Below are 26,697 nucleotides of genomic sequence, written 5' to 3'. Positions count from 1 at the left end.
TTAAATGCATTTTTACTTTGCAATTTAATGCCATGAATTTAGCCTCTGTCTCTTTAAGAAAGTCCTGCTCTTTCCAACACTCCGCCTTTGGAAAGTCATCACAACATCCTCATAAGATATTAATACCCTTGAACAACGTTTTTACCAGCGTTGCACTGAGAAGTAACTCCTGTAATGAGGAGTTACTTCCCATTGCAGGAAAAGTAACTCCTCAGTAGGAACTGTGAGGGTGTTTGCTAATTGCTGCTGACTAGTCTGAAGGAGCTGAGTGGGGGAGTTGCGGAGGAGGGGTGCTGAGTGAGGCCGAAGGTTGGTTGCGAGAGACAGCAAGATTCTGGTGGCAGCTCCCACTGTAGCCATGGCACCTAGTGTCGGCTGCCACCGGAACCGCCACTTTCCATCACGTAAATGCAGTCAAAAGTATTACAGGTTCTACATAGTTAAATCACAACATAATTTCAAAACTAATAATTTACTAACAGACAATATAACTAACACGTTTTCAGAAAATCAGCAGCACTGGCATTCCTCAAAACAACATCAGCAGCCACGGCAGCTCTGGCACCCTATGGCAGCTGCCCCCTACTAAACTGTGGCAGGTGACACAGGAAGTGCCATGATTAGCTGCCTCTGCCACAAACTGAGCTGGCTCTGCTGTGGGAAGCTTGAAAACTGCAGCTCAGAGGAGGAGCTTTGTCCTCGAAGGCAGTGCTTGGTCCCACTAAGCTTTTTACACCGAATGGGAGATTAAAGGATTTATAAAACATGCATGAAACACATTACGTATATGTTTTTGATGAAGAAATAACATTACAACATAATGTAAAACTATAAAAATATATTACACTGCCCCTTTAAAAAATGTCTTTCATAGAAGAGACAGTGACAACAAAGTGTTTTGTGGATATCTTCTTGATTATTTTTTACTTAAAGTAGATTTTTTTTTTGTATAGTACACCGAGGGGGTCCAGCGTAGTCACCATGCCTAGAGCTCTTGCCACTTTTTTTTTTTGCCCCCCCACCTCGCCATGTAAAATTTTCTAGAGCTGCCACTGGGTAGGGGGGCTGTGATAGGCTGAGGCAAGGAAGAAAGGAGCTGCTCTCAGTAGGCAGAGCAGTGCCGCTGGAGAGCTCTCTCGACGACCGCAGGCTCCAGCTTAGAAAAGACGCGACGACAAACGTTTTATTTGTTTTCATTTTTTTATTTATTCATTTTTCTTTCCCCGCTGCTGTTACTCGTTTGAATAAAGATGTGACTCGGCTACATTTAAACCCCTTCAGCGGTATTCATGTGCGTGAAGACACACAGAGAGAGAGAGAGAGAGAAAAAGAGCGAGCGAAAGAGAGAAAGAGCGAGAGATCGGGGAGAGACGAGAAGCAGAGCCGTTCGGGCGAATGGAACTTATTGTTGTGCGTTTGTTTTTTGTCTTCTTTTTTTTGTTGACTATGTTATCCTTGAATGAGTTCGGGTCCGGTCCGTCTCTGCTCGTCGCTGAAGCTTGAATCCTGGGATTTCTATATAAACCCATAAGGAAACACCGAAAGGAAGGATTCTGCAAGAGCTAGCGAGCTTTTCCTCACAGAGCCGGGGATTTAAATAGTCAGTTGTTGGTGGAGCCCCGGAGAGGCGAGAGCGAAAGAAAAGAAATTCATGTGGCCATTCTCTCTATAGCCAAACATTTTACTTTTGGAGGATTGCATAATGAGCAAGGAAAGACCTAAGAGGAATATCATCCAGAAGAAATACGTAAGTAGAATTGTGTTTGCTTGAAATGCTCGCCGAAATCTATTCAAGTTTGCCTTTGTGAAAACGCATAAACTTTTTCATCGGGGGCTGTGAAGGTTGCAATTATGCACTGTCTGAGTCGAATATCCTCTAAAATGTAACATATGGGAAGTTTAAACAGTGACATAGTTGTGCTATAAAGAGACTGTGGTGTTTATTTAGTGTCTGAGCTCCAGCGGGTTCTTCGACATCAGACATGTTTCAGGGCTTTCTGCTTTGCTTCAAGGTGGACTGTTTTGCTCATTTTGCTTCGTTTTCCCTGTGCTGAAGGGATGCCCTTTGCGTCTGTGCTGTGACGTAAGGGTGGGAAATGTTTTAAATAGTAACAATTTTGCAAACACGTTTCAGGAAAGGCTTCCCCCCCCATCGTTTTTTGTTCGCTCCTCGCTTCTTGCTGCTCGGAGAAGACGAGCCTGTCGGCCATAGCTCTGCTCCATTTCGTCCCATGCTGAGCGTTTCTATCTTCGCAGCGAATTATTTAACAATTAAAGCCCATTCTCATTGCAGAAACGCGTGTAAGGAGACTGTGTTGTGGCAGGGGATGTGTTTGGTTATTATTTTTTCGCTGCATGGGGCGACACGTTTCGCCGGACTGCTGTGGCTCTTTAATTTTCTCCATAAAGAGTCAGGCAGAGCAGCAGGAAAAGAGGGTCATGCTTTTCTGCGTATTCACCCAATTTCCAACACTTACACACGACAAATGGACGCGGTTATATGTGCTTATGGTGTTCATTGGTCCATTTTAACATCTAGACTCCACCACGCTCTGTATTTTTCCTCCAATCTTCTCTGTGTGACCTCTGCGAAGGAGTAGATGTATATTGCAGCAGCGCAACTCCATTTTTTCTGTAATGCTACAGAGAGGTGCTTAGCTTACCGGTGTTTGGACTCATAATTTACGTTCAACACCGCTATAGGCGGCCTATGGCGTTTGAACACCGTGTTCTTCAACGACCCAGTCTTTTTTAAAAAAGAGGCTGTGTTCAGTTCAGTCGCATTGCAGAGGCTTATGCACGAAGCGACCATTTTCTTTCTGGTGAATTTATGGGGAAGGGGGGCCTGTGAAACGGAACTATTCCGCCTGGTGTTGGCTTTTTAACTCGCGTCCTTGCGCGTTTTGGACAAATACCCGTCTCTTCGTTCATTGCTTTAAAACCTCGCAAAGCGTGAATGTCATCATTGTGTGGTTTGTTTCTAGTACACGCTTGCATGGTTCCTTAGTGACTGAAGATTTAAAGTTTGTTGCATTGTCCTAAACCTTCTTAGCTGATATCACAACCCCAGTACACGATTCGAAGTGTTTCTAAAAAGTGTTTCCTCTTGTTGGCAAGGTCGGTCTTAGCAGGATGTAGGCCCCTGGGCAACAGACGGTTCTGGTTCCCCATCAACTAGAGATGGCCACAAAATTTTGTCACTTTTTTTTTTTTTAGGTGGTGTTTATTCCTCGTTGTGAAACTGTTCTAATCAGAATGCCACTGAACAGGACAAATGAATTCCATTAATCATATTTAGTAAACATTCAGTTGTTACCTTTAGTATTATTGTAGGATGTACAACAAAATGAAAGTGTCATCTGGTTAGTGATAAAAACTGACGACAGACGCACATTCATACATACAAGTACATTTACTCCATCAATCTCTTTAAAAAGAAAAAATAATCTGTTTGCAACCATCATGGCCACTGAAGAAACTACCGTAGGCTGAAGTTCTGTGATTTCCTCAATCAGTTCACACGTTAGTGTGACGTCTTCGTAGGTCATAATGGAAAGAAATTTTGTGTCTCATACAAAAGCCTTCTTTGGCGGGGGCGTAAAAAAAGTGAACATTCCACACATACCAAGCATTGTATTGCAAGCACTTTGCCACCATCTAGCAACACCTATAGCTGATTAGCATACTGTGAGCTTTATTATCCAACGTATTTGTCATGTTTAGTTTAGCAATCTTGATTTAATTCAGCATTTGCTTGACTGCGAAAACTCAACTTACTATAAATGTAAATTAGCTCAGATAAATAGTGAATTTCTCCACCAGTTGAGAACACAGACTCACTGCATCACCTACTGGCGTAAGGAAGCCGGTTTAAGGCTGTAGCTATCTCACCGGGCAGCTTGGAGGCACAGCGTACACTGGGTTTAAGTCCTTTTTTAAGTGGATTACCAACAATCTAATGGAACAAACAGTGGACAAATAGTACAAACAGAAAATAAGATTTTATTCTATTTTTTTTTACCACAGTTTGTGTGCTTTGCACAGATCATTTATTGTTACTGTCTCAGGATTGCAGTTCCTTTTCTTAAAAGTTATGACTTTTTATGTCTAGTAATGAAAAACAATATAATTAGACATCCTTAGTACCAAGAGAAATTGTTTTATGCGTACAATTTGCAATTGATGTTTTAGTTAGGAACACATAGGCCTCTTGTCTACATGAAAATAGTTTCTTTGAATTTATCTGTTTAAAACTGCATCATTTCTAGAAATATCTTCATCCATTTAACTATGTCAAACCTTCATGTGGTCATACAACCATTTCCAAAACAGTACAGAACAAACAAAACCAAAGGAGGTGTGTATGTTCTGTTCAATGTTGCAGATTTAGTCATACGTAGGGCTCACTGTTATCAAATTGCTGCAGATTGCTTAGGTTCGACAGATTGAAACGCCTTACCTGATAAGATATTTTGCTTGGAACAATATTAGACGTTACTTTCAAAACAACTGTTCATTAAAAGAAAATGGGGTAACCTCAAAACATTGGGATACTGGGCTACGGTCGCTGTTAGCCCATTTCTAAGCTTTGGTCTTGTTGTTGGCCAACAGACTTCCACAATAAACCCCAAAAAGTTAACAGTATTACGAAATAGTTTGCTAAATTGAGCAACAGTTTTATATGAGCAACATTATATCTGAAAGCAGAAACATTAATGCTCCATTGCAGCCAGAGTAATAGTTTCTTGAAGACTGTTTTTCAGTTTATGGCCACATGACTGTACCTCATAAGTGTCACATTAAAATACTGAATTAGTAGCTTATAGTTGGCACTAACTAGTTTGAATTTACCACTACTTTTTTTTTTTTTTTTTTAGAAAAGTGTACAAGAAAAAAACCCCCAAAAAACCAGTCTCTTTTTATAGGGATTTAGCACATCTGCATGCATGACCTCTTATGGCCACCAGATGTTTTTTGTTTCCTTTCAGCACCTCGGTGTCAGTAACACAATGTGCTGATGTATCAGCCTTTATTGGAAAGCAGCGCAAATGTGGGGCGACTTGAAGGAGACAGATGTTTGGAAAGGCTGACAGAAGAACAGCTTGATCTTTGTTCCTATTTTTTTGGGTCGTAGCGTAGTTACTTGATACACTGTGACGTGACCGAGCAGTTTCATTCACGTTAGTTGAGATTAATTCAAACTGGCTGCTGTTTGTTGAAGGAGGAGTTTGATTACAGACGGCAAAGATAAGTTGTTGTTTTTTTTAACTAGGCCATGTGTGTAAATCTTCCCCTGCATTAATGGAAACTGGATGTTTGAGGAAATGATGAGTCGCTTGAATCCAAATTTAAGCTAGATCCAGAATAGAACGGCTATTGTAAACCTTTCTGAAATGACATGATTTCTTTTTTTAAGGCCTAGACATTTATTTTTCTTTTTTTGCAGATGTGGTGGACCAAAATAGGTCTTAAACAAAAAACTTTTTAATTGTCTTTTTCTTTCCCACCAAGCGTGTAGATTCCTGCTCCAGGAGTTCCTCTCCAGGCTTTTGAGACGGGACTCCTGGCCCATACGGATCACTCCACCCCTCCTCCCTCTCTTTGCCTCCCCCTAATTAGCGTAAGACAATTATACATGCTTGGCTTAACCATTTCCCCTGAAACACAAGTGTGAGTTGTTGCCCCTTAACCCCCACCTTGTGCTCCCAACAAACACTCGCTGTCTGCCACTGATATTAAAATTTTGAATGATTTAAAATATAATTAAGGCAAACAGGGCTTGGCTATGATTATGATTAGACACATTAATACCTCCTGAAGTAAAATACACTGTCAATTTAAATAAAAATAAAAAAATCTAGGTGGAAAACTGCATTTTGTGTAGGTTTGTTTTATTATTTTTACTCTACAAAGCCTGTGGTTAAAAGGTAAAAAACTTTGTCATGAATGAGGTATCAAAGACTGACGCGGGGCGGTGTTGTTCTGTCTAACAAAACATGACACATATTGTGTGGATGGTTATCCGTGTTAGCGAGAGTCGCAGCGGAGTGCAGCTCAGTGCGGCCAGGGCCATTTTGTGCAGAGTCGACTCTTCCTGTTGGCCCAAGCTCGGGCTAGGCCTCAGATTCAAAGCCTTTAGGTGTGTGTGTGTGCGTGGGTGTGTGTGTGTGTGTGTGACAAGCCCAGCTGCTGCAGGGGCCTTTACAAATGTAAAGAGGCTGTCAGTGTTCGTTTCATCAGGCCCACAACTGATGAGGACCAAGTCGAAAATCCACTGCGCTGCGCGAGTGTGTGCGCCGGAGCTCGCACAAAAAGAGGAAACAAAAATAGAGAGCCGGGGGAGTGCGAAGCCACAGACTCAACCCACCCCCCTCCCCAAGCCCCTCTTCTCTTCTCCTCCTTTTCCTCTTTTTATCTCTGTGTCCCCTCTGTCTCGCTCCGGCGTTCTTTGGCCTGTCCAAATGAAATGTGGGCCCCATGCGGGCCCACGAAGGAGAGGGTTGCGGGGTTGTTTTTTCGCCGTGCTCGGGCCTCGGTGCGCTTCATTTCACCTTATGTTTCAATGCAAATTCTTCTTTCATAATCTCTCTCCTCCTCACGTGTGCAACATGGCAGGGTTCACTTTGCAACCCCTTTGTCACTATGGCTACCAGGGCAAAGCTGAGTGCACTTTGGCTAAAGAGGTGCTTTACAGCCTGTTTATTTTACTACCATACATTCACTATGGTTGCACTCCACGTGGCACACACGAAAGGCAGTTATGAAATGGGTGTCATCCTCATGGGCGTGTTTTTTGCTTAGTCAGTTTACCCTTCCCATGACCGTGCTGTATTTATCAGCATGAGAGAGAATCAGTTTCCAAACAAGACAAGAATCTATCATTTGGATTTCCAAAGAGCTAAAAAAAAAAAAGAATAAAAAAAAGAAGCAAAACAAACCTCAGTTGTAGGGAAACACAGAACGCATAATCGGACCTAGTCGGTCTCATCTCTTCCTCTTATTTAGCGACACATGCTAAATAATTAAATTTGGCAGTTTGGTGAACATCACTTGTTGTGGTTCATGTGAGGAAGCAGCCTTCCCACGCTGCAGGCCCAGCTTCGCATCACTCTGGCCTTGCTCAATTGCTTCTGCCAGAGACATTTCTGAGGAGTAAAGTTGGCTTGCCCACTCAGTGCTCCCATCGAGTCTCGAAAAGTGAGGAATTGTTATTTTCCACAAGGGGATGAGCAGGGAAAAATAATTGAGGTTCCAGGATTCTTTCCAAACTCCATAGATAAAGATCAGAATTACTGTAGAATAAAGGCTTTTCTGGAGACTTTTAATCAGAATTTGTTCTTTATCTTTCACCTGACACATCAAAACTTATGTTTTCAACTTAGTGATGAGTGTATATAAATAGACACTCATTCAAATAATAAAAAGGGGGACCGCCTGACTGCTGCTTTTGGCCTCCAGATCAGGTATGATTTTCCCAAATAGCACCTATGAGCAGCAGAACCAAGTTTTGAAGTTGGATAATTAAGCGTAATTTTTTTTCTTAATCTGTATATGTATGCGACTCACTGGACAAAATAAATCTCTAAAATTTAATAAAAGTCATGTGTTTAGGCTTATAATTTAATTAACCCCTTAACTGGTGTTAATTTCCTGAGAATAGGTCGGATATTATTTTTCATAAATTGTGCTCACGTTTGACTTAAATGACTCTAGATAAAAGATCGTCTTGTCAAAAGCTCCACATTTTGTATCAGTCTTTCTGTTTTTAGCATGAGCTAGCCGGAGTAGACCTCGCTGAAAAAGCCGCAGTGCTCAAGGGTGATATCGGAATATAGCCTGTAGTTACTGTAGCAGCTTAATGATATAAAGCTGATTGCGTAGTTACTCTAACCTCCTGGTGGTTACGAGGGTGGGTTTATGACGAAGCTCACATAGTTACCATAGCGCCTGAATGTTGTAAGACTGGGCGCTACAAGGATGATTGATGGGTGCCAAAATCAGAAAACGAGACAACTCTTTTTAAAAGGTAAAATATATATAAATTTTTTAACTATCGCATTGGGATTTAAATGTGGTTTTAAACAACTTGACTCATTTTTTTCTTTAAGATTAAAACAAAGGAATCATAATTGACTTGTACATTTTGAGATTTTTCATAGCATTGCGTTATCAGAAGCAAGCTTTAGTGTCTGTAGAAACACAATTTTGAAAGCAGCGAAGGCTTTTATGGGAAAATGATCTACAAGGTGTGCCTCTGCCAGGAGAGTTGACTTCCTCCCTGCTGGCGCCCAGAGGCCAGCGGTTTCAGTTTGGATGACCAAAGGACGGTTCATCAACACCAGCAACCTTTACTCTCTTAAGTTTTCCACATTATGTAATGCAGAGCCCAGTCTCTTGTGATGCAATACAACCTTCTCTGCTTATCAGGTGCTCGCACCAAGCTTGATCTCTTCGTCTCTCTCACACACACACACACCACACACCACACACACACACACACACACACACACACACACACACACACACACACACACACAGGTCATTAAGCGTACACCTGGAGTCAGTAGGTGAGATAAATTGACTTTGAGGCCAACTCTGCTCCGTATCTTGCGCACACATAAACTGTGTGAGCTATTTGCATGCGTAATGCCATAAACTGGGCGTGACTTTCTTTGTTATACAATGTGTGTGTAAAAGCTCGCGTAGGTGTGTTTGACTGCATATGCGCTGGTAGATAAAGCAAGGCAAGTTCGGACTCAGCGATGTAGGTTTGTGTGTGTCACGTACACCACTTGTGTTCCCTCTGTGCACGTCTTCGTTCGAGTGATTTATATCCTCCGGCCTCTCGTAGGTTTGGATGGAGATGGGAATGGGAGAGTGGGAGGGGGTAGGACAGCTGGTCAGGCTCTGAAAGGCTGCTTGCATGTGTTTGTATGTCTGCGGACACACATGCTCACTCATCCATATTCGCGTGCGCGCGCCCGTGTGTGTGTGTGTGGTTGCCGCTGCTTATCCGTTCAGTATCCCCATGAAGCTGAATCAACACTTTAGCTTTGTCTTTGCTTTGGCCTTGTGGACTTTACATAGGCCCTTGAAGGACAATTCAGCAATTCTGGGGTCAAAGGAGACGAGTTTCTTTTTTAATTTTATTTCTTCTTAAAGTACTATATGTATTTTATTCCTGCTTGTGATATTATCAGTCTTTTAGTGTTCATGTTTTGTTTCTCAACATTCAGGTTTGATTCCCATGCTTTAAAGCTTAAAGGGGAGGTGTTAGCTTGTTTTGTAGCCTTCTTGTATCACCAGGCGATTGCAGCTTAGACGGGCATTAGCTGTTAATAACCATTACGAGTGTCTCTTGGACAACCTCTTGAACGATCTCGGCTGCACCTTCACCCACCGCTCCTAGTCTCGGCGACATCGGTTTAATAAACACTCCTCACATTTTCATCCCGTGGTCAATCCCATCTGATCCCCTATTGTGAATCGCTCGTCTTTAAACATCCAGCGAATTAAGCCTCGGGGGATGAGGCAGCAGAGCAGAGGCTCAGTCAAGTATTGATCCCCCCCTCTCTTACACGCTTTTCTCTGCGCCGAAAATGTCAGGTTTGCTGTCAAACCCACGCGTCTGCGTAATGTAAAAATATTTAATCGTGCTTCTAAGATCAGGAAATCCCAACAATGTTTCTGGCTTTGGTAAAATGCTGACATGTTATATTTTTCCACAAAGAAAATGGACAGAATCATGAGTTCAGTGCAGGGATCATAATAATCTAACTATTCAGAGTACACTCATAAAGGCTCTTGTTATGTGTTACAATCTGACAAGCTTTCTACCAAGAGCAGTAATCTATAAATAATTTCTTTTACGACGAAGCAGTTTTTCCTCTTACCGCTAATAAGCTGTTGGATATTCAGCTCAGTTCCTTTTTGGCACCGTCCCGCTTTGGCTGATGAATCAGGTTCTACTTTATTATTTTATAAGATATTGTGTTTTGTGCCATGGAACTTTAAGTACAATTTTTAGGGTTGTTAAGATTCTTCCAGCTCGTGAGGAAGGCAGCGTGAGAACAGGATGAAATTACCACAATATTTTGGGAAAACTGCTAATCACTTTTCTGCTTTTTTTGTTTGTTTTTCTTTTTCTTTTTGGTCAACAATACAGAAATCCACAAAACTATTTTCTTTATAGTTGTTAGCCGAGAAGCATTGGCCAGCCATTACATGCTGACGTAAGGCTCTCAAACTCTGGCGTACTGTGCGGCTTCTGTGAGCACCGCACTCTCAGGCAGTTGAGGTTTCATCGACGAGCATACCGATTGCGTACGTTTCTCGCAACAAATTCCTTAATTTCCCGCTTTCCAAGTAGGTACTAGGAAGTATTATGAGCCAGTTGTGTGCCTATCCACCAGGACAGCGAGGCACACCTGATAGAGCGACACAAAATGGCAGTCTGGCTTCTGCATATCCTTGTGGCTTATAAGCTTGGGGTTGCATACAAAACGGTTTGAAGTGAACACTGTTTTGCCTTGCAACACAAAATTTTACCTTTGTGTGGACATATCTGGCAGACATTCGCTTCAAGTACACACAGACATTTGCAGAGTGAAATACACCCGAGTGCCTGGGAACCTTAAGTTTTATCCAGCTGCTTGGCAGTCACAACATCGTTACTGTGCCAGCTAACGGTTAGCCGGCTAACGGTTAGCCGGCGGTTCAGGACGTCGGGATCTGTAAACCCTCACTCCATCAGTTGTTGCATCTGTAATAGGTGTTGGCTGGATGTTTTATTAGTATTCAGATTCTCTTTGCCTGTGTTATGTTTGGTGGCACTTCTTGCTTTCATGCAGGATAAAAAGTATACAATACATCTTTATAGCAAATTGCATGATTTCCTAAAATTGTGTGGCTGTATTAATGATATTTTACACTCTAACATCTTGTGTTCATCCGTCAATTTTAATGATCTTCTAGAATTATTTTAAAACTTGTCTTCGCCATTAATCGTCATTTGAGCTGTAACATTCGTATTAATTAAATTCTTAGGCTTTTCTTTTATTTGTTGAAATATTTTATTCCTGTAGGTGTAAAGTATTTTTAAAAGGTGTGAAACAATAAGTCGGTAACGCAGCATTGATTCTTTTTCTTCCCTTTTTTGCGTATTGATTTTTTTTTTTCTCTCAAAGCAATAGGTACTTCTTAAGCATTTCCACAGAGAGAAGTCGGCTGGATGTAAAATGTATTGTTCCCCCCTGCTTTAACCCCCGCTCAACAGATAAGAGCCTTTTTTTTTTTTTTTTACAATTCTGTAGGCAGTGTGATTTCCTCCAGGCCTCACAGCAGGGAGCTATAGTGCAAGCTGCACCGAGGGAAGGGCGCCAGGGCCCGGGCTTGAATGTCTGGCTGGCCTTCTCTGGCCCCGGATCAAACATCACACGGCCCTGGGGGGTTGCGGACCAGGCCTGGAATTTGCAGATCGTTGAAAAAGTACACCCATAGAGGATGGAGGCAATCTAATTAAGCACACCGCCGTGTGAAATATCTGCAGTGACGACATTCAGTGTAAGGCATTTTGTCTAAGATGTGCCATTGACAGTCGCTTCAGGGAGTGATGTAATGTTTGTGTCTTGAGGTTCAGTTGTTTGAGGAACCGGATAGGAAATGAGGTTATCGACTCTAAACCTGGCCGACTACCACACATGTGTATGTCTACACGTACAAACGTATAAGGCGGGTAAAAGTTAGTGTTTTTTTTGCAAAAACAATGAATGCTTTGATGTTTAACGGTAACACTCTACCACTCTGCCTACTGTATAGACGAGTGCTTGTGTCGGTAAGGGGACTTGTTTATCCCCCCACCCACCTACTCCCCCACAGGTTTGAATGGAAACCGATACGTTGACGAGATTTCTGAGCGAGGAAAACATCCTTCAGGTTGCACACGAAGTTTTTGTTAAGTGAAAAGGAATTCCAACGAACTCATCCAAAAGACGCAAAGCTGGTAGCAGAAAACAAAATACATTAGAAATGAGTAAGTCACCCTCTTTCAGAGAACAGATAACACGACTTTTTGCCAATTCGAGCTCTTCATTTAGTCATCGGTTTTCCTCGTATCGCCCAGATGTTGTGACGAATTTTGAAATAATACAGAATTAGTCATAAGAGGCTGGTTACTTTCGCAGTTCGTGACGGCTGACTGTTTCCTGACAGCGGACCTTTTTATTTAATTTGCCATTGTTGACAATAAATTTCATTCTGAACAAGCCGCCTCATCATTCAGACGCAGAAATTGAGAGTGGAATTTCAGATTAGTCATAGCGCGAAGTCACACATGACGTTTTTAATCCTCGTCATGTTCCACTGGCTGGAAGAGCAATATGTACAGTTAGATTATATTGATTGAAACATAAATCGGCAACATTTAAGATGTGGAAATCAAACAGTGGTGGATAGAGTCTCTCCAATGAATTTCTGTGTCCTTATGACTGACTGATCCAAAGGGCTGTTGTCGGTAAACCATTTAAATAAGCCTTTGTGACTTTTTTCTGTTTTGAGTCAAAGCATCTTGTGCGTGCTACTGGGCACCTTACAACTTGAAACAAAGTGAGGAGAAAAAAAAAACCATATGATAAATGCTGAGTTTCGCGTTTATCTCTTGAGAATTTTGGGGGACTAGTCCCTTCGCAGCTTCTGTTTTTTGATGTTTTAAAAAACAGAAAACCCCACGATTTCCTCCCGTTCAGTGAATCACTTCAGATGTTTGTAAGAAGCTTTGTTCTTTGTGAGCATTTACATGCCAAACGATCCATTTAATCCAGAAAAACGCACGCAGTAACGAAGCTATCCAATTAATTGACAGCTACTAGCAGGCCATGTGACTTAAAATCAAAGTAAGTGTCGGGTCTATCATAATCAATTGGCTGCGCATTGACTGTAGCTTTTGTAATTTACACTAGTGTAATATTGACATTTTCATGAGATTCTTCTCTGTCTTGGCCTGAAAATAATTCAATTTACTTCCCGTTTCTAGCTTCCTCTTTGGTCGTCATCCCCCGAGCGTCAGTAGATGCTGTAAAACTGGGAGTGCATCGGTCTTGTGTAGCTCCACGGATGCCATCTAATTGCCCCTCATGCATCAACTTCACTCTTTGTCCCCACTGTATCAGGGCTGTTATTAATTACCTCTCTTTTTATCCTCCTTTTCTTTCTGCTCTTCCCTTGCTGCTCGCTTCTATTATTTTATTTTTTTTTGTTTTCAATTTCCTTTTACGGTTTGCTTTTCTTTGATTCTTAAAGCAATGAAGCATTTCTGTTTTAATGGTTAAGAATTCAAGTGCAGAAATTCAGATTTGGTCCGAACTACAAGCTGAAATCATTTAATTACTTCTTGCCCATTTTCTTTGTGCAGACTCTGACTAACAGTTATCATGATCTCAGTGTAAGCCCTACTGCTCAAGGCCTCTCTTGAAATATTTCTGGCTTTGTTTCCTAATCTTTCTTTGCTAGACTGAAATTTGAATTTGTAGATGAGACGCAGAATTTTTCACACAGAAAGAGGTGGCATTTTCTGTGTGCTTTGGAAGCACCTGCATATGGTGCATTCAGGGGTTGGAAGATGAAGATGGGTTTTAAAGCTTCCAGCTGGCTGGTCATCGGTCAGGACAGGCCATGCTGGAAATGAACTGATTCCAGTCTGCAAACTGTTTTTCTGTGCATCTCAGTTTAGATCCAGAACCTCAAACTCTTGGTGGGCATGTCTTTTATTTTTATTTAATTTTTTTTCTATAGAGAAAAGTTTTCTGAAAATTGAGTTTTACAGGGTTAGTATAATCACCACACCGTGATTCAAGTGAAAATTCTTTTTAAAAAAAATCTCTGTCAATATTTTTCTTTTCATTTGTAAATGAACTGTGACAAAAGTCACAATTGTGTTGACTCGCCGGATGACTAATCATTTACAATGCCTTTCTGACTGTGAGAGCTTTTTTTATTTTATAAAATTGTTTTCTTCAAGAGTTCTCCTTTTGACTGAAATAAATTAGCTTGCGGCGTTGGTCTTTTTTTGGGGCTGAGGCATATTCATGTTCTGTGTGGGTGCTTGTATCTAACCAACATGGCTGAAAATAATAGTAACAGAAAAAAATAAAAATAGAAAGATCAGTGGACTAACGCAACCTGGCTGATTGCTAATTGTCCCTCATTGGGCTACTAGCTGACTGTTCTGTTGTCTGTATTAGCTTCCATTAACCATTACACTTAATGGTAATCTTATCTCCTTATCACCTCAGCCTGCTTCCTGTTAGTTAGTTCATCTGTTAGTTCATCTGTTAACTCTGACATAGAAATGACGTACACATAGTGCTGCCTGTTATTTGCAGGTTGCCTCTCCCAGCAGCACATTTGGAGACAAACAGTCAAACATGCTTGCAGGCTCTGATTATCTCCATGAAATCAACCTCCCTCCCCCTGTCTGTCTCGCTCCCACTCCCCTTTAATTTTATGCGGCCGCAATATCCTACCTAGAACCCTGATTGTTGTTTTTCTGTGAGCGGGAATGGTGTTGTTGGAACATAATCATTTAGTCTCCCTCCCGTAGTTCTGGCAGGCTGCACGCCGAAATCTATCCACTGCTCATTTTCATGGAGGGACGAATTTGTCAGAGCTGTGACTGCCGCTGGCTCGCCTTTAACGCCGCGTTTGCTGCAGTTAGATGGAAATCTATGTGGCAGAGATTTGAGAAATGGCACATGTCGCACACACTCTGGGGTCACGCTTGTGACATTGATTAGCTTGATCGGAATATAATTGGTCTACGCTGGCTTTTTAATGTTGGCGTCTGTACGAGTTTACGCAGCGGTCTCCCTCCCAATCAGCTGCTTGATCACAAGTCAGACTGATTGTTAAAGCTTCACAGCGAACAGTCGGACAGTAATAACGGGTATTATTTTAAAACTCAGACTGTGGACAGGACTCGGCTAAGCTAGGAAACCTGCTGACATATTATTTCAAATGGACCTATGAGCCACGGTGACAGAAAATAAACCAGGTTTCCCCCACCTCATTCCTCTGGATTGCCATTGTTGTTTCCAAACTCAGTCTATTTTTTATTTTTTTTACTTGCGCTGTTGTAGCTTTTTTTTTTTTTTTACTCCAGATATTTTCCTCTTGCTGCAGCGAGGGACACCTACATGGGGGATACCCTGATTGATTTATTGGGTCCAGAGGTGCACACTGGCCTCGTTACATGACGGGGATTAGATATTTATTGTTCCAGATCCAGAGTCAGCTGCTGACATGAGGCCCAGAATTCCTAGCTGTACATGATCACCCACCACCCCCGGCTCCTCCAGCTGCTGCTCTTTGTATAATAGTCAGTTGATTCTTGTCTCTGTGTTAAACTGACGGCAACAGCATTTAGCTGTTTTTCAGCTTTTCACATAATGTAGTCTGGAATGCATTGGCATATTTACGAAAAATTTTAAACCCAAGAGCTGCAACAGTACGGATACTTATATTGGAGGGGAAGGTAGGCTGTATTGCAAAAATCGAAGTTTTTTTGAGCATTTTATCGTGTTTTAACATTATCCTCTCATCAAAACATACATGGAGTGCTGCGCTGATTCTTTCATCCTTAAATCTCCCATGGCAACAGTTTGGGAATGCCTAGACACTCATTCTCTCACGGTTCCTCAGAGATGCAGTCTCCAGCTGACCTTTCACCTGACGGAGCACTCATTCCCCACACAGCTCCTCCAGACTAGCGATAGCAGCAATTAGCAAACACCTGGTGAGCTCATCGTACAAACTACTTCTCAGTCCAGTGCTACTAAGAACGGTTGTAAATGGCTTAATAGAGCATCGCTGTTGTGATGACAGATGGAAGGCGGGGTGTCTGAAAGAGCAAGAGCTTCTTAAAGAGACAGAGGCACAATTTGCTTTGTCAATTTTCTTTTTAATTCAGCATTTTTATAACAACTGAAAGTAACATAATTACTCGATTGTGCTGTAAAATGACACTATATGCCTGGAATATATACAGTGCATAGACTTAACTTAAAGAACAGATATCCACTAACTTTAGTTGTATCTATTAAGTGTTTGCATTGCAGAAATATTTTGCCTCTTTGCTTTTCTGCTTTTTATTGGATAATGCAAGGATTTATTTTCTGCCATTTTTTTTGTATGAGAAGCAACAAAAATGGTAACTAAGGATTAATTAGAATTTGATATCAAAAAATGAATAGACAAAAAAAAACTGCATGGTGATGCATAAATACTCCATTTTACAGATCTAATAAAAAATCACAAGATGCATGTAATATAAGTATTCTGCAACCAATCAGTGAGGTGCAAAATGGCTATAAGGTTGTGCAAAGTATATCGGCAGTTAACTCAAGTATGAGAAGCCGGTGTCAGGAGGTTGTTTTAGTCAGTTTATCTCCTCTTGCAGTCGACCTACATTTAGTTGCTTAGCAGACATATTATAAAGTTTTCAGACCAAACAAACTCTTGGGACTCTCCAGAAAAGCCATAGATCCTCGCTGGTGTGATAAAACGCTCAGATAAGCGACACACAATTGATGGATGGACAAGAGATTGAATAGTTTGACATCGGCAACTGGTCCATTCCCAACTGCCTCCACTTTCCGAGATCTCCCGGCTTGTGCATTTCCCCATTCTCGACAAGCGTTCCATAAACAAGTGATCTCATTGCTTTGTGTAGCAGAAAGCGGCAAAAATAATCACGCATAGGGAAATGAATTTCGTCCAGGCCTTGTAGATTCGTCCAGAGCTTGACAGCCAGTTTGCATATGATTTCCATAAATGAATGAGTTGATGTATGAGAAACTTGTCAGATGGATGGATGTTTGAAGTCTGCTGTCGTTCACTGGCAGAGTTTATTGTGACCGTACCCAACGTTGACCCATCATGATATGACTCACTAACTAAATGAATGACAGATATCCAGCAACCTCATGATTGTTTCTCATTTAGTGTGTCTCATAAAATATTTCCTCCTAATTGTGGAATTGCAAGCATGATGGTGGTTCAAAACTTACGACAGTTTCTCAATTTTTTTTCTCTCTTCCTTATTTTTCCTTCATCCTCGCTTCAGTTTCTTTCTTGCTGGTAGGTGTGATCATTACAGTAGTGTCAGGGTTTGAAGAGCATAGGGGGGCTTTTGAGAATCTTCTAAGAACGGTCACATGCTCCCCCTCTCTCTGTGGGCTTCCTGTGTCGTCTGTCTCTCTGTGTTTGTTGGAAGCCTTTGTACGTCTGGGAAGCACCTCTCGTTCCTCACGGATATTCTGCCATTTCCACTTCAGGGACCGTTAAGACGAGCAAGCTGAGACTCAATCATAGCCAGCCTCAACATTGCTTCTAATTAAACCCCAGCTGCACCATAGTAATACTATCCTCATGGGATAGTGTCAGGCTTTATCTGGAAACTACCTGCAACTACAGTTAAAACTCGGTGAGAGATCTCTTCGTGTTTTGGCACAAAAGTCAGGTTTTTGCAGTTTCTTTTTTGTTTTGTAGTAAATGATTTAGCCACATTTAGAGATGGTAGTTTATTGGTGTACACTTACAGTTTTTGTCTTGTTGCAGCCACATCCCTGCTCCAAGCCATGATTTAAAATGGTGCAATTTCCTGCTTAGCATGTCAAGTTCGGCAGCAACCTTTTTTTAAATTCAGTTATTCAGATTTGGGTATACCTTTACAACATGCTGAATATTGACCCTCGGACTGAATTAGGAAGCCACTTCAAGATGCGGCTTTCTTCAGACCAGTTGTTTATTTTCTAGTTTTGAACCACCAGTAACTCTGATGTGATGTAACTGTTAGATGGCATTTACTGTAGGAACTTGAACCTTTTTATTGCGTTTTGAATCATCAGAATGTGGACTTTGCTCCTCTGTTAAGGAGTTTTATTAGGTTGCTGAATCCCAGCTTAAGAAGCAATAATTTTTTTGTGTCATGTTGGACATAAATGTTTGCAAATATCCCTCAGCTGACAGTGTTTCATCCATGTCTTTGGAGTGGATGTCCTTTTAATGAAAGACCTGAAAATGTGCTGCACACTGCTGGTCAACGAGCCAGTTTTTTCCATGGCATAATCAGCTGGCTTCATTTTGCTTGTATCATTTAATCATTGGATGCTTAAACCAAGAAAGCTCGTCATGATTCTTTTCACACCAATTGTTTTTTAAACTAAATTGTTTTTAATATACCTAATGCTTGTATATCTACAAGCATTAGGCAAGCATAAGTTTAAAAAGTGCAAGATTGATAATGAAACAAGCTCTCGGGTCATTTCTTCCCCTTTCATTCATGCACTCATTACTTGCTTATCTTTCACACATTCAGACAAGATGGCTGCTTGAGGCTGGAGCTGGTTGGTAACACCTCCAGCCTGCACAAGGGGCACCTTTTTGTATGTAGCTGTTTTCCCCTGCTACCAGGGGGAAGAAAGTGAGGGGGAACCGTGAGGTTAGGGGCCCCTTCTTGTTCCTGAACACTCGCATTGTGCAGGCTTCGCGGCCCCGCTCTCTCGCAGAGTTTATGTGGAGTGCGAGCGGACTCTGCTTTTGCCTCTTAGTGACAATAAAGAAGTAGGTCAGCAAAGAGACCCCGCTCAACCCGAGCTGAGCTGGTAATGCGTGTATAAGTGCATACGTGTGTGTGCACGTTTTGCACTGGTGTGTGACACAGTGTGTCACTTGCTTCCTTCCGCCTGCAGCCGGCCCGACCCACCCGGCTTCGGCGACAGCGAGCTTGGGTGACAGCTGAAGCACTGGCAGAGCTCCGTTCGCAGTCAGCAGTCGTATACAGACTGACAGGCGAGCGGAGCAGGAAGAGGAAGAGGGAGGGGGGGGGTGTTGGATATGGAAAGCACTTTCTGAGATGGAACAAGTGTGCAGGAGAAACGCAGAGGGAAAACAGGAGGGCTCTGGCACGAGTCGTAAGTCAGAAGTGAGTGTAGAGAAAAAGGGAAAAACTAAACGCTGCAGAGGACGAAACTAGATGAGTGAATTCTCCCCATCTCTTAGACTCATTTCACAGCTCAGTGCTGTTGTTAGGGGATGGCTTTAGCTGCTCCACCCTTTTCCCCCCAACAAGCCAATCTACTATCTTCTCCTCGTCGTGCTGTCTTCTGATTGGTGGGCTCTCTGAGCCAAAGAGAACGAAATGGGATTGATGGGTAATCTGGGACTGGGGCAGAGTGGTGGAAGTTCTGGTTTTGAGGCTAGCCTAACATGAATATTGAGTTAATGTTCAAGGGCAAAATATGGAAAAAACAAAATTTTTAGTATAATTTATTCCATTTCCTCTTTAAAAATGCAGTTTTCAATTCAAGGAGCACACTACAGGCATCCAACATTTCTTTCATGTTCTTCTTTTGATATCTTCCACAATCAAATTCCCCAAGTTTTTAGTTGTTTAATTTTCACTTTAAAGTATAAAGCACAAAAAGCTTTATGAACTGCAGAATAGATGCTTTACATTTGGAGTCTGCAAAGACGTACTGGAAGAAAGGATTCACGGAAGGAAAAGAAGTAACGCACTGAACAAGGTAAATGAGAAGTTAAAAGCACATGGGGGAAAGAGAAGAGGGTAGGACTAGAAGGAAGGTATGCAAGAGGAAAAAGTAACAGGAACACAAGGAAGGAAAGCAGAAAGGAGAGGTGGGATGATGCAAGGAAGAAAGGTGAGCCACAAAGAAGTGTGAAAAGACAAAATATTGAGCAGACACAGTCGAAGATAGTCGACATTTAGACACTGATATACAGAAAAGGTCTGGAAGAGAAAATAGTTCCATACTAAAATCCAATTCCATACTTTTCCAGACTAGAGGAACCTGGACTCCGTTCTTGTTCCTGAATACTCCCAAGATTCACAATAAGCCACATCTGTTCAACATGAAAAATGTTGCATAAATAATGGGAAACGCTTTCATGCCAGACCTATTTATACAGTTGATTCTGTCCACAATCAATGTTGTATTGTAAAAAACGACACGATAAAAGAAGAGATCTGTGCAACTGGAAAGCAAAGTACTGATGGCTGTCTGGACCCTTTCAGACATGGCTGCACAGTTGGGCCCCCATGGGCATTGTCATGGTTCTGAATGGCTAATGGGAAGTGAAACCAGAGCTTGAGATTGCTCTGTAATGGCTTCTGAGAAATGTCCTCTGGTATACTATACAGCATTCAAGAGCCACATTTGTTGTGGCTGTGTTATAAAAGCTGAAAAAAAAAACAGATTGATGTATGCATGTGTATATACAGGACGGAATTTAAGGCTTTCTACTAAAAAGGTCTCCGTAACGCAATATCATTTTAAACAGCTGAATTTGTCTTCGTTCTATAAATAAGAAAGTGTAATGGCTTGCTTTCAGCCAGCTGACAGTCGGGCTGCTCTCTCTCCTTGTCAGGAAGATGAACTGCTACACAGGGTTACTTTATGATTCTTTAATTGCTTTTATTTAGAACATAAGAGCAATAATCATTTCTTCTGCTGTTAAAATAATGTTACATAGATTATTCATTCCTGCTTTTTATGGCTGCACTACTCTGTTCCTTACAGCTTCAGTCACTGATACTTAATCTGGCATCTCATTAAAAGCACTTTGACGCAGTAGAAACGGTGGCTGAACATTTCTGTGGATTTGAAGTATAATTTTAAAAAAATCCTTTTAAAAGACCCGTAAAAGGCCCGAGCCTATTTTAAGTACAAGGACCGATGCTCATCCGACACAACAGTTTTTCGAGTCAAGATGGTTTATTCTAAGCAGTGTTTTTCTTCCTTTCACCAATACCGTCGGCTACCTTGAAAATTTCAGTGTGGGCTGTCAAAAAAAATCTCATCTGTGCTCTTAGAGTTCAGAGGACTCACAAGCACCCATTTACTGTAACTTTTTTCTGATGTTTCCCATTACAGCAGCATCTGCTCTGAGTGTTTCTCATCATTTCTGTATTTTATCTCCTCTTACCCCCGTCATGGAGACTCAAAAAAACGCGTACATAATTAGCAGAAATCCCCATGTTTTTGGGTATCCAGGAACAGATCAGAGACGTCGTGCATCATTCTTTCTCTCGTGTCGCTCTTACTGAAATGACATGGTTGCCACAAACCACAAAGACTTTCACTCTCTGGAGGAGAGGAGAAAGTGTGTGGCAGGTCTTCGCACAGCCCCAGTGTTAGTGCTCTGCTTTCAGACGAAATCGGGAGGATTTAAAAGGAGCGAGTCTACGGTCGACCTGCTCCGAATAAGGCCGGAGCATAAACAGATCAAGAGTTAATTATTCAGACCAGCGTGAGAGACGCTCAGGGTTTCCCCAGAGATTGTGTCGGGCCTCTCTCTCTCTGTCTCTCTCTCTCTTTCTCTGTCTCTCTCTCACTCTCTCTGAGCATCCTGCAGTGTGGAGATTGTGGAGTTGGAAACTATTAAAACTGCTTTTCCACATCAACATAAGTTGCATAAGCAGAATGTGTTTTTAAAGCGCTCTACAGATAGGGCTTAAATCCTTGTCATCGTGACACTTTCCCCTGCACCACCCCCTCCTCCTCCTCAGCTGTTCTGACAGGAAGGTTACCTGATTTCAAGAGAGTTTCAAGATGACGCAGCTGGCAAGAAAAGGCCTCCATCAACAAAGAGCATCGAAAGCTCACAGAAGGGGAAACTTATGACGATGCCGCCTGTTTTCCAAAGAGCAAGTTGCGTCAGAAACCTTTGGCATCTTTGTCCGCCGAGCTCCTCGGAATGATGCGCAAAACAAAATTCTGCTCAGTTTGCTTAGTAACCAGCTAATTGGCTTCAAGCAGATAGGTTTTTAGCATGTGACGCAGTGCTTTCAAGGAACACTCAAGTACAAAACCTGACATTTTCCCCCCGTGTGGCTCTACTGATTCCGATCCCACTAATGCATGGCTAACAAAGGGAGAAATGCCACCACGCCGTGCCTATATAGCGAGTCACATCATTATTTCATGTGGATGGTAATTTCAGAGGGCTTGTGTTTGTGTACGTGAGACGAAGTGAGTGACGGGTGCGTAGGTGTGCTGGAGCGGGGTGCGGGGGTTGTTTGTTTGAAGCTGTGTTTGCCCTCACCGTATAGGCTTTCCATCAGCCCAGGAGCTCGTTCACTGTGCCGGGAAAGTAGCAGGTGTGACCTGGGAGTGTGAGTGGAGGTGTGGAAAAGGAGAAGCAGCATAGTGGGCCTGATCGTAAATGCGGCGACACGTACTCCGTCTTTGTGATGAGCAAAGCTGAGATGATGTAAAGCCACACGCTGTCACAAGTACTCCTCCACTCCTCTGAGGTGAACTGTTAAAGTGGGCGGGTGTGTTTTGTGTTGGCTGATGTGATTAAAAAGCCCATTTACACATTCAAAGCCTGCAGCAACTACACCCAATAAGATGTCCTCTGAGTTTTTAGTAATCTTGGTCTGATGACTGTTTAAGAATATAATTTCCTCGGTAAACTGGTTAAGGTTATGGAAGCAGGTGAACCTTCTTCACTCCTGAAGAGAATTAATTTTCTTTTGAAAATAAATCAGAACTTTAGTATTAAGGGAACCTTATGCAAATTGTTCATATATTTTCTAGATTTGACTTTCAATGTCTTGGTCTACGTGTGTTGTTACTGTGATATAGACATTGTTGTTGTAAACTACTCCAGATATCATGTTGTTATGGTTTCTCTTTCTCTTTTGCCAAGTCCTACCCTTATCATCACATTGGCTTTTTGCCTTTGCTCTGGCTGTGTGGATTCTCTCTGGGTACTCTCACTCTCCAAAAGCAGGTCTGTAGGGGTTAATTGGTCTCTCTAAATTGTCCAGGGTGTACCCTTGTATCAAACTTTTAAAAATTAGAAATATAAAAAAAATGGTAGTCTGGAAAAATGTCCAGCTTCAAACTGGAAATCAAGACAAAAAGACAAACAAGCGTGAAAAACTGAGTTTTTCACGTTCTGTGGCTTCTTTCACAGAGAGCAATAGTGTTCTTGTACTAAGTGGGCCTCTGTGGATACGCTACAAACAGAAAAAATATAGATTGTACTTATCACAAAACTGTCCTTTTTGAATGTAAGCTGCTGACGTGAAGGGAGCCGAAAATTTCCAGTTTAGAAAACATGCCTTGTCTAAAGTTCTACTACATCGGAAGTTCATTTTCATAGCTTGGTATACATGGAAAAACAAGGGCATGGAAAAACAAGGGCATTTTTCTCGAGGCCTGAATGGTATTCCTTGGTTTTGACAAAAACAATCCCGATTTTACACCAAATGTTTTTAAGTTTTTTAGCCAGACCATCATATTTTCCTGTTCCAGAAAATAATAACTTGGTAGTTATTCATTTACGAGAAACCTGTTGACTAAATTCTGTCATGTCCAGGGACTGGTTGTAACTAAATTGTTGACTTTTAGAGTGTGTTTTGGATGAACATATTGAGGGAAACTTTGTCTAGGCAGGAAAAACTGGACAATTTGAACCTTTAAATTGTAAGCCTGGAAAATGTGTGTAAATGTCTCTTTCCATTATTATTTTTAGTTGTTTGTTGCTGCAGAATGAAAAGGTAAAGTTAATTTTGTTGACCTTTTGCAGGCTTTTGTACTGTGTGGGTGGCTGACTTTTCTCACAAAGGCCTCAGTGTCTATCCTTCCTTTTCACTACTCGCATAGAGAATTACTGCATCTTTGTGACAGGACACCATGCAAGGGAGTGCATAAAGTATGTAGTTATGAACGAAAGAGGGGAACCTTGACAGTCTACAGTTTAGTGGTTTTGTGTTGAGGAAAACTAGGAGGCCTCGTGAGAGTTGCATCATACAGCAGGAGTTCAAGAAAACTTTGTGACTGTGTGTGGGAAAGCAATCTTGGAGGGAATGGGGGGAAAAAAAGATCTAAAGGAGGCATTTTCATGTTGTTTGCATGCACACCATCAAGTCAAATAAGCTTAACCGCCACACTAACCATAAACTTACACAGAGCAGAAACAGAACCTCAGTGGTAGAGCTGCTGACTGGTGTGGTGTGTCAAAGAAAGATGGCATTAGAAGGCATTAAAAAGAGTTGGAACAGAGACTCAAGGTTGGAGGTGGGGTCAAGAAGGAGCAGGTGAAGAGAAAAAGCCAATATGAGACAAGGGAAGGAAAGAGGAGGGAGATCAATGGCTTTTCTCTAAATAAAGGATGTTTGGGGCGGCAGCTCTTTGGCTGGACTTCCGTCATGTGCAGACACTGGCACTTAACCTGTCTCCAGCGCACAGCAGCGTTTGTCTGTGCAAAGCGAACACACATGAGAGACTCCCCTGTGGCCTTTCCCTGTACTAATTCTGCTTCTTTTCCCAATGGATCTGGTTAGACACTTCGTTAACTCCAGACTCCCTGACTCCCCCTGCGGTCAATAAATCCCCAAGCACCTCCTGGGACTGTCCCCCCCCTCCTTTCTTGCAGAATGTCAGAGTTGCAGTACCCTAATTCAGCAAGTGTGGATTTCACACCTAGCTTTACAATACTACCTCAAGCACAGTGTCACAATACTGAAACCAAAGTGTGATGGCATTTGTGTGCCATTATTTACTTTTGACTCTTTGTGACACATTGAAATACCTTTTTATCTGGTTTTCTTCTTCGGATGATATTACTGAGGCCAGCTAAATTTCTTAGCTGTGGGAATTCCTGGAATGTTTGAACACACGCTCCGTCAACACACCTAGTACTATGTCATTGTTTTCTGAAAAACTGTATCACTCGTGGCTTAACTGTTTATAATACGTAGCTGTTTATTTATTTAGGTTAAAGATGGACAAAAAAATAAGTAAATTCTGGTTGGCAGATTGCAAATTTTTTTAAACATTTTTCTTTTGGAAAATTTTCACTTGTATTGAGATTTTGGGGCAGAATAAATGTGATGTAAATTATTTTGAACTTTTACTCTACAGTCCCAAAACAGTTCTGTTCTCATGATTGCACTGTCTTCCTAGTTTATTTCATATGGGCCTTTTAAAGGGACAGACCAGGAACTAAAATACAAAGATGTTGTCCGACTTTATAAATGTGCTTAATATTACTGAAATGGGCATGTCAACTTGTAATCTTTGGCACTTTTCCAACTTTAGTGTGTGACGGATGGAAAAGGAGAAACTGCCTGATGATAACAAGGAAAAGAAATCTGGGAAAATGTTTCCTTGTCGGATAAGAAGCATTCATTCGGTAAACAATTCGCTGACAAGTTAAAGCAAGTGGTGGAGCAATATGAACTAAGAATGAAAAGTGTTTGCAGTGGTGAGGGCTTTATTGTCATTAGGGCACACAACCAACGAAAGCCATCAGTCGTTTTTAGTGGTCATGGAAACGTATTCTGTAACAATCACAAAAGGTTTTTCCCTGGCTCACAGGAAACTGCTCCGTTCTTGCTGATTCTCACACACAGTTCTTCACAGCTGCATAAAACTCTCGGCTCATGGGGAAACTTCCTCTAGGCTGGATTCAATAATGACAGTGATATGAATGGCTGATTCAGGGGATTCTGACCTGGATTCACCTCCACCAACGCCTCGCCATCCCTTTGCTTTCCCCTCATCACTTCCCCCACATAAGTGATTTACTCCGTAACTTTCACAAGCGTAATGGGACACTGCGTCTATTGAATCGAGTGAGCGTAATGATGAAGTCGTCGGGCTTTGTTGTGGTTATTTTTTCCGTAGGCAAACGCAAGTGAAGGTATTTCCAACAACGGGGCTACAATGATGCAAAGGTTACTGCTGTGACGTGACCTCTAATTAGGTTCCTTGCAGATAAACTTGATAAATATGAAACCAATGCTTTGGTTAAAATGTGTTCTCTGGTTTCGATATTATAAGCCCTGTGGTTTGACATTGTGGCTTAAACCGTCCTCTTGAGCATTCCCAGCTCAAGACGAGTAGCAATTATGGTAAGAGGGGGGAAAAACTCCTGTTGGGTGCATTTAAATAGACAAACCAGTATATAGACCCATAGAGAAGCACATCCCTAGTTTTTTGTTGATATCAAGTTGCTCTGTGGTAAATATCAAAATCTCTATTGCGGTTGCGAGCGCTTCTGTCTCTTGCAGCTTGTCTGAGTCACAGAAACTTTTTTTTTTTTGTCAGATTTGACAGCAGAAACACCACCAACTATTAGTCACTCTAATGGATTACTTGACAAAATGACAATGATGGAGGACTAAAGCGATGAAGAGGGGTTGGTTCAAGGTACCTTTTGCTCTGTGGTCTCAGTTGATGTGCTGTGCTGGTAGACAGCTCCCTCAATGTTGACTCAAAGCTGACCTCAGTTTCCACTTATCACAGCCCTGCGAAAGTGGACACTGCTCTTACTCACTAGTGATGCTGCATACATTGCGGTGGTGCGTCAGACCGGGTTTCCTTGTTTCATTAAATTATTCAAAAAGTATTTTTGACTGTTTTATCTTGTTTCAATAAAAGTTTTCTATTTGGAGTCAAAGAAAGAGCTTTCACATCATCATTATTATACATATTACACTGTGCACAATGGTACATTTTGCATATAAATGGGGTAAATGTCATGACCAATGGTTATATTATATGTAGAAAGTGTCATTAGATGGTAATAAGCTATTTAATTTTAACAAACCCCCAGTATTGATGTAAAAAACACATTTGGCACAGTTTGGTGACATTTTGGATAAATGTG

General features: G+C 41.7%; 1 protein-coding gene across 1 annotated transcript in view; it reads left to right on the top strand.

The window, feature by feature from the left end:
- The first annotated feature begins 1,110 nt into the window (after nucleotides 1-1,110).
- jarid2b (jumonji and AT-rich interaction domain containing 2b) overlaps nucleotides 1,111-26,697 on the top strand; it is a 112,755-nt gene continuing 87,168 nt past the window's right edge. The window contains exon 1 of the mRNA XM_008422063.2: nucleotides 1,111-1,747. Within this exon, the coding sequence (XP_008420285.1) occupies nucleotides 1,703-1,747 (45 nt within the window). The 5' untranslated portion in view covers nucleotides 1,111-1,702. The remainder of the gene's footprint in view (nucleotides 1,748-26,697) is intronic.

Source organism: Poecilia reticulata, linkage group LG11 (genome assembly GCF_000633615.1).
Source record: "Poecilia reticulata strain Guanapo linkage group LG11, Guppy_female_1.0+MT, whole genome shotgun sequence".
NCBI classification, from domain to species: domain Eukaryota; kingdom Metazoa; phylum Chordata; class Actinopteri; order Cyprinodontiformes; family Poeciliidae; genus Poecilia; species Poecilia reticulata.
Note: the sequence above shows the minus strand (reverse complement) of the source record. Positions and strands in the feature narration are given on the sequence as shown.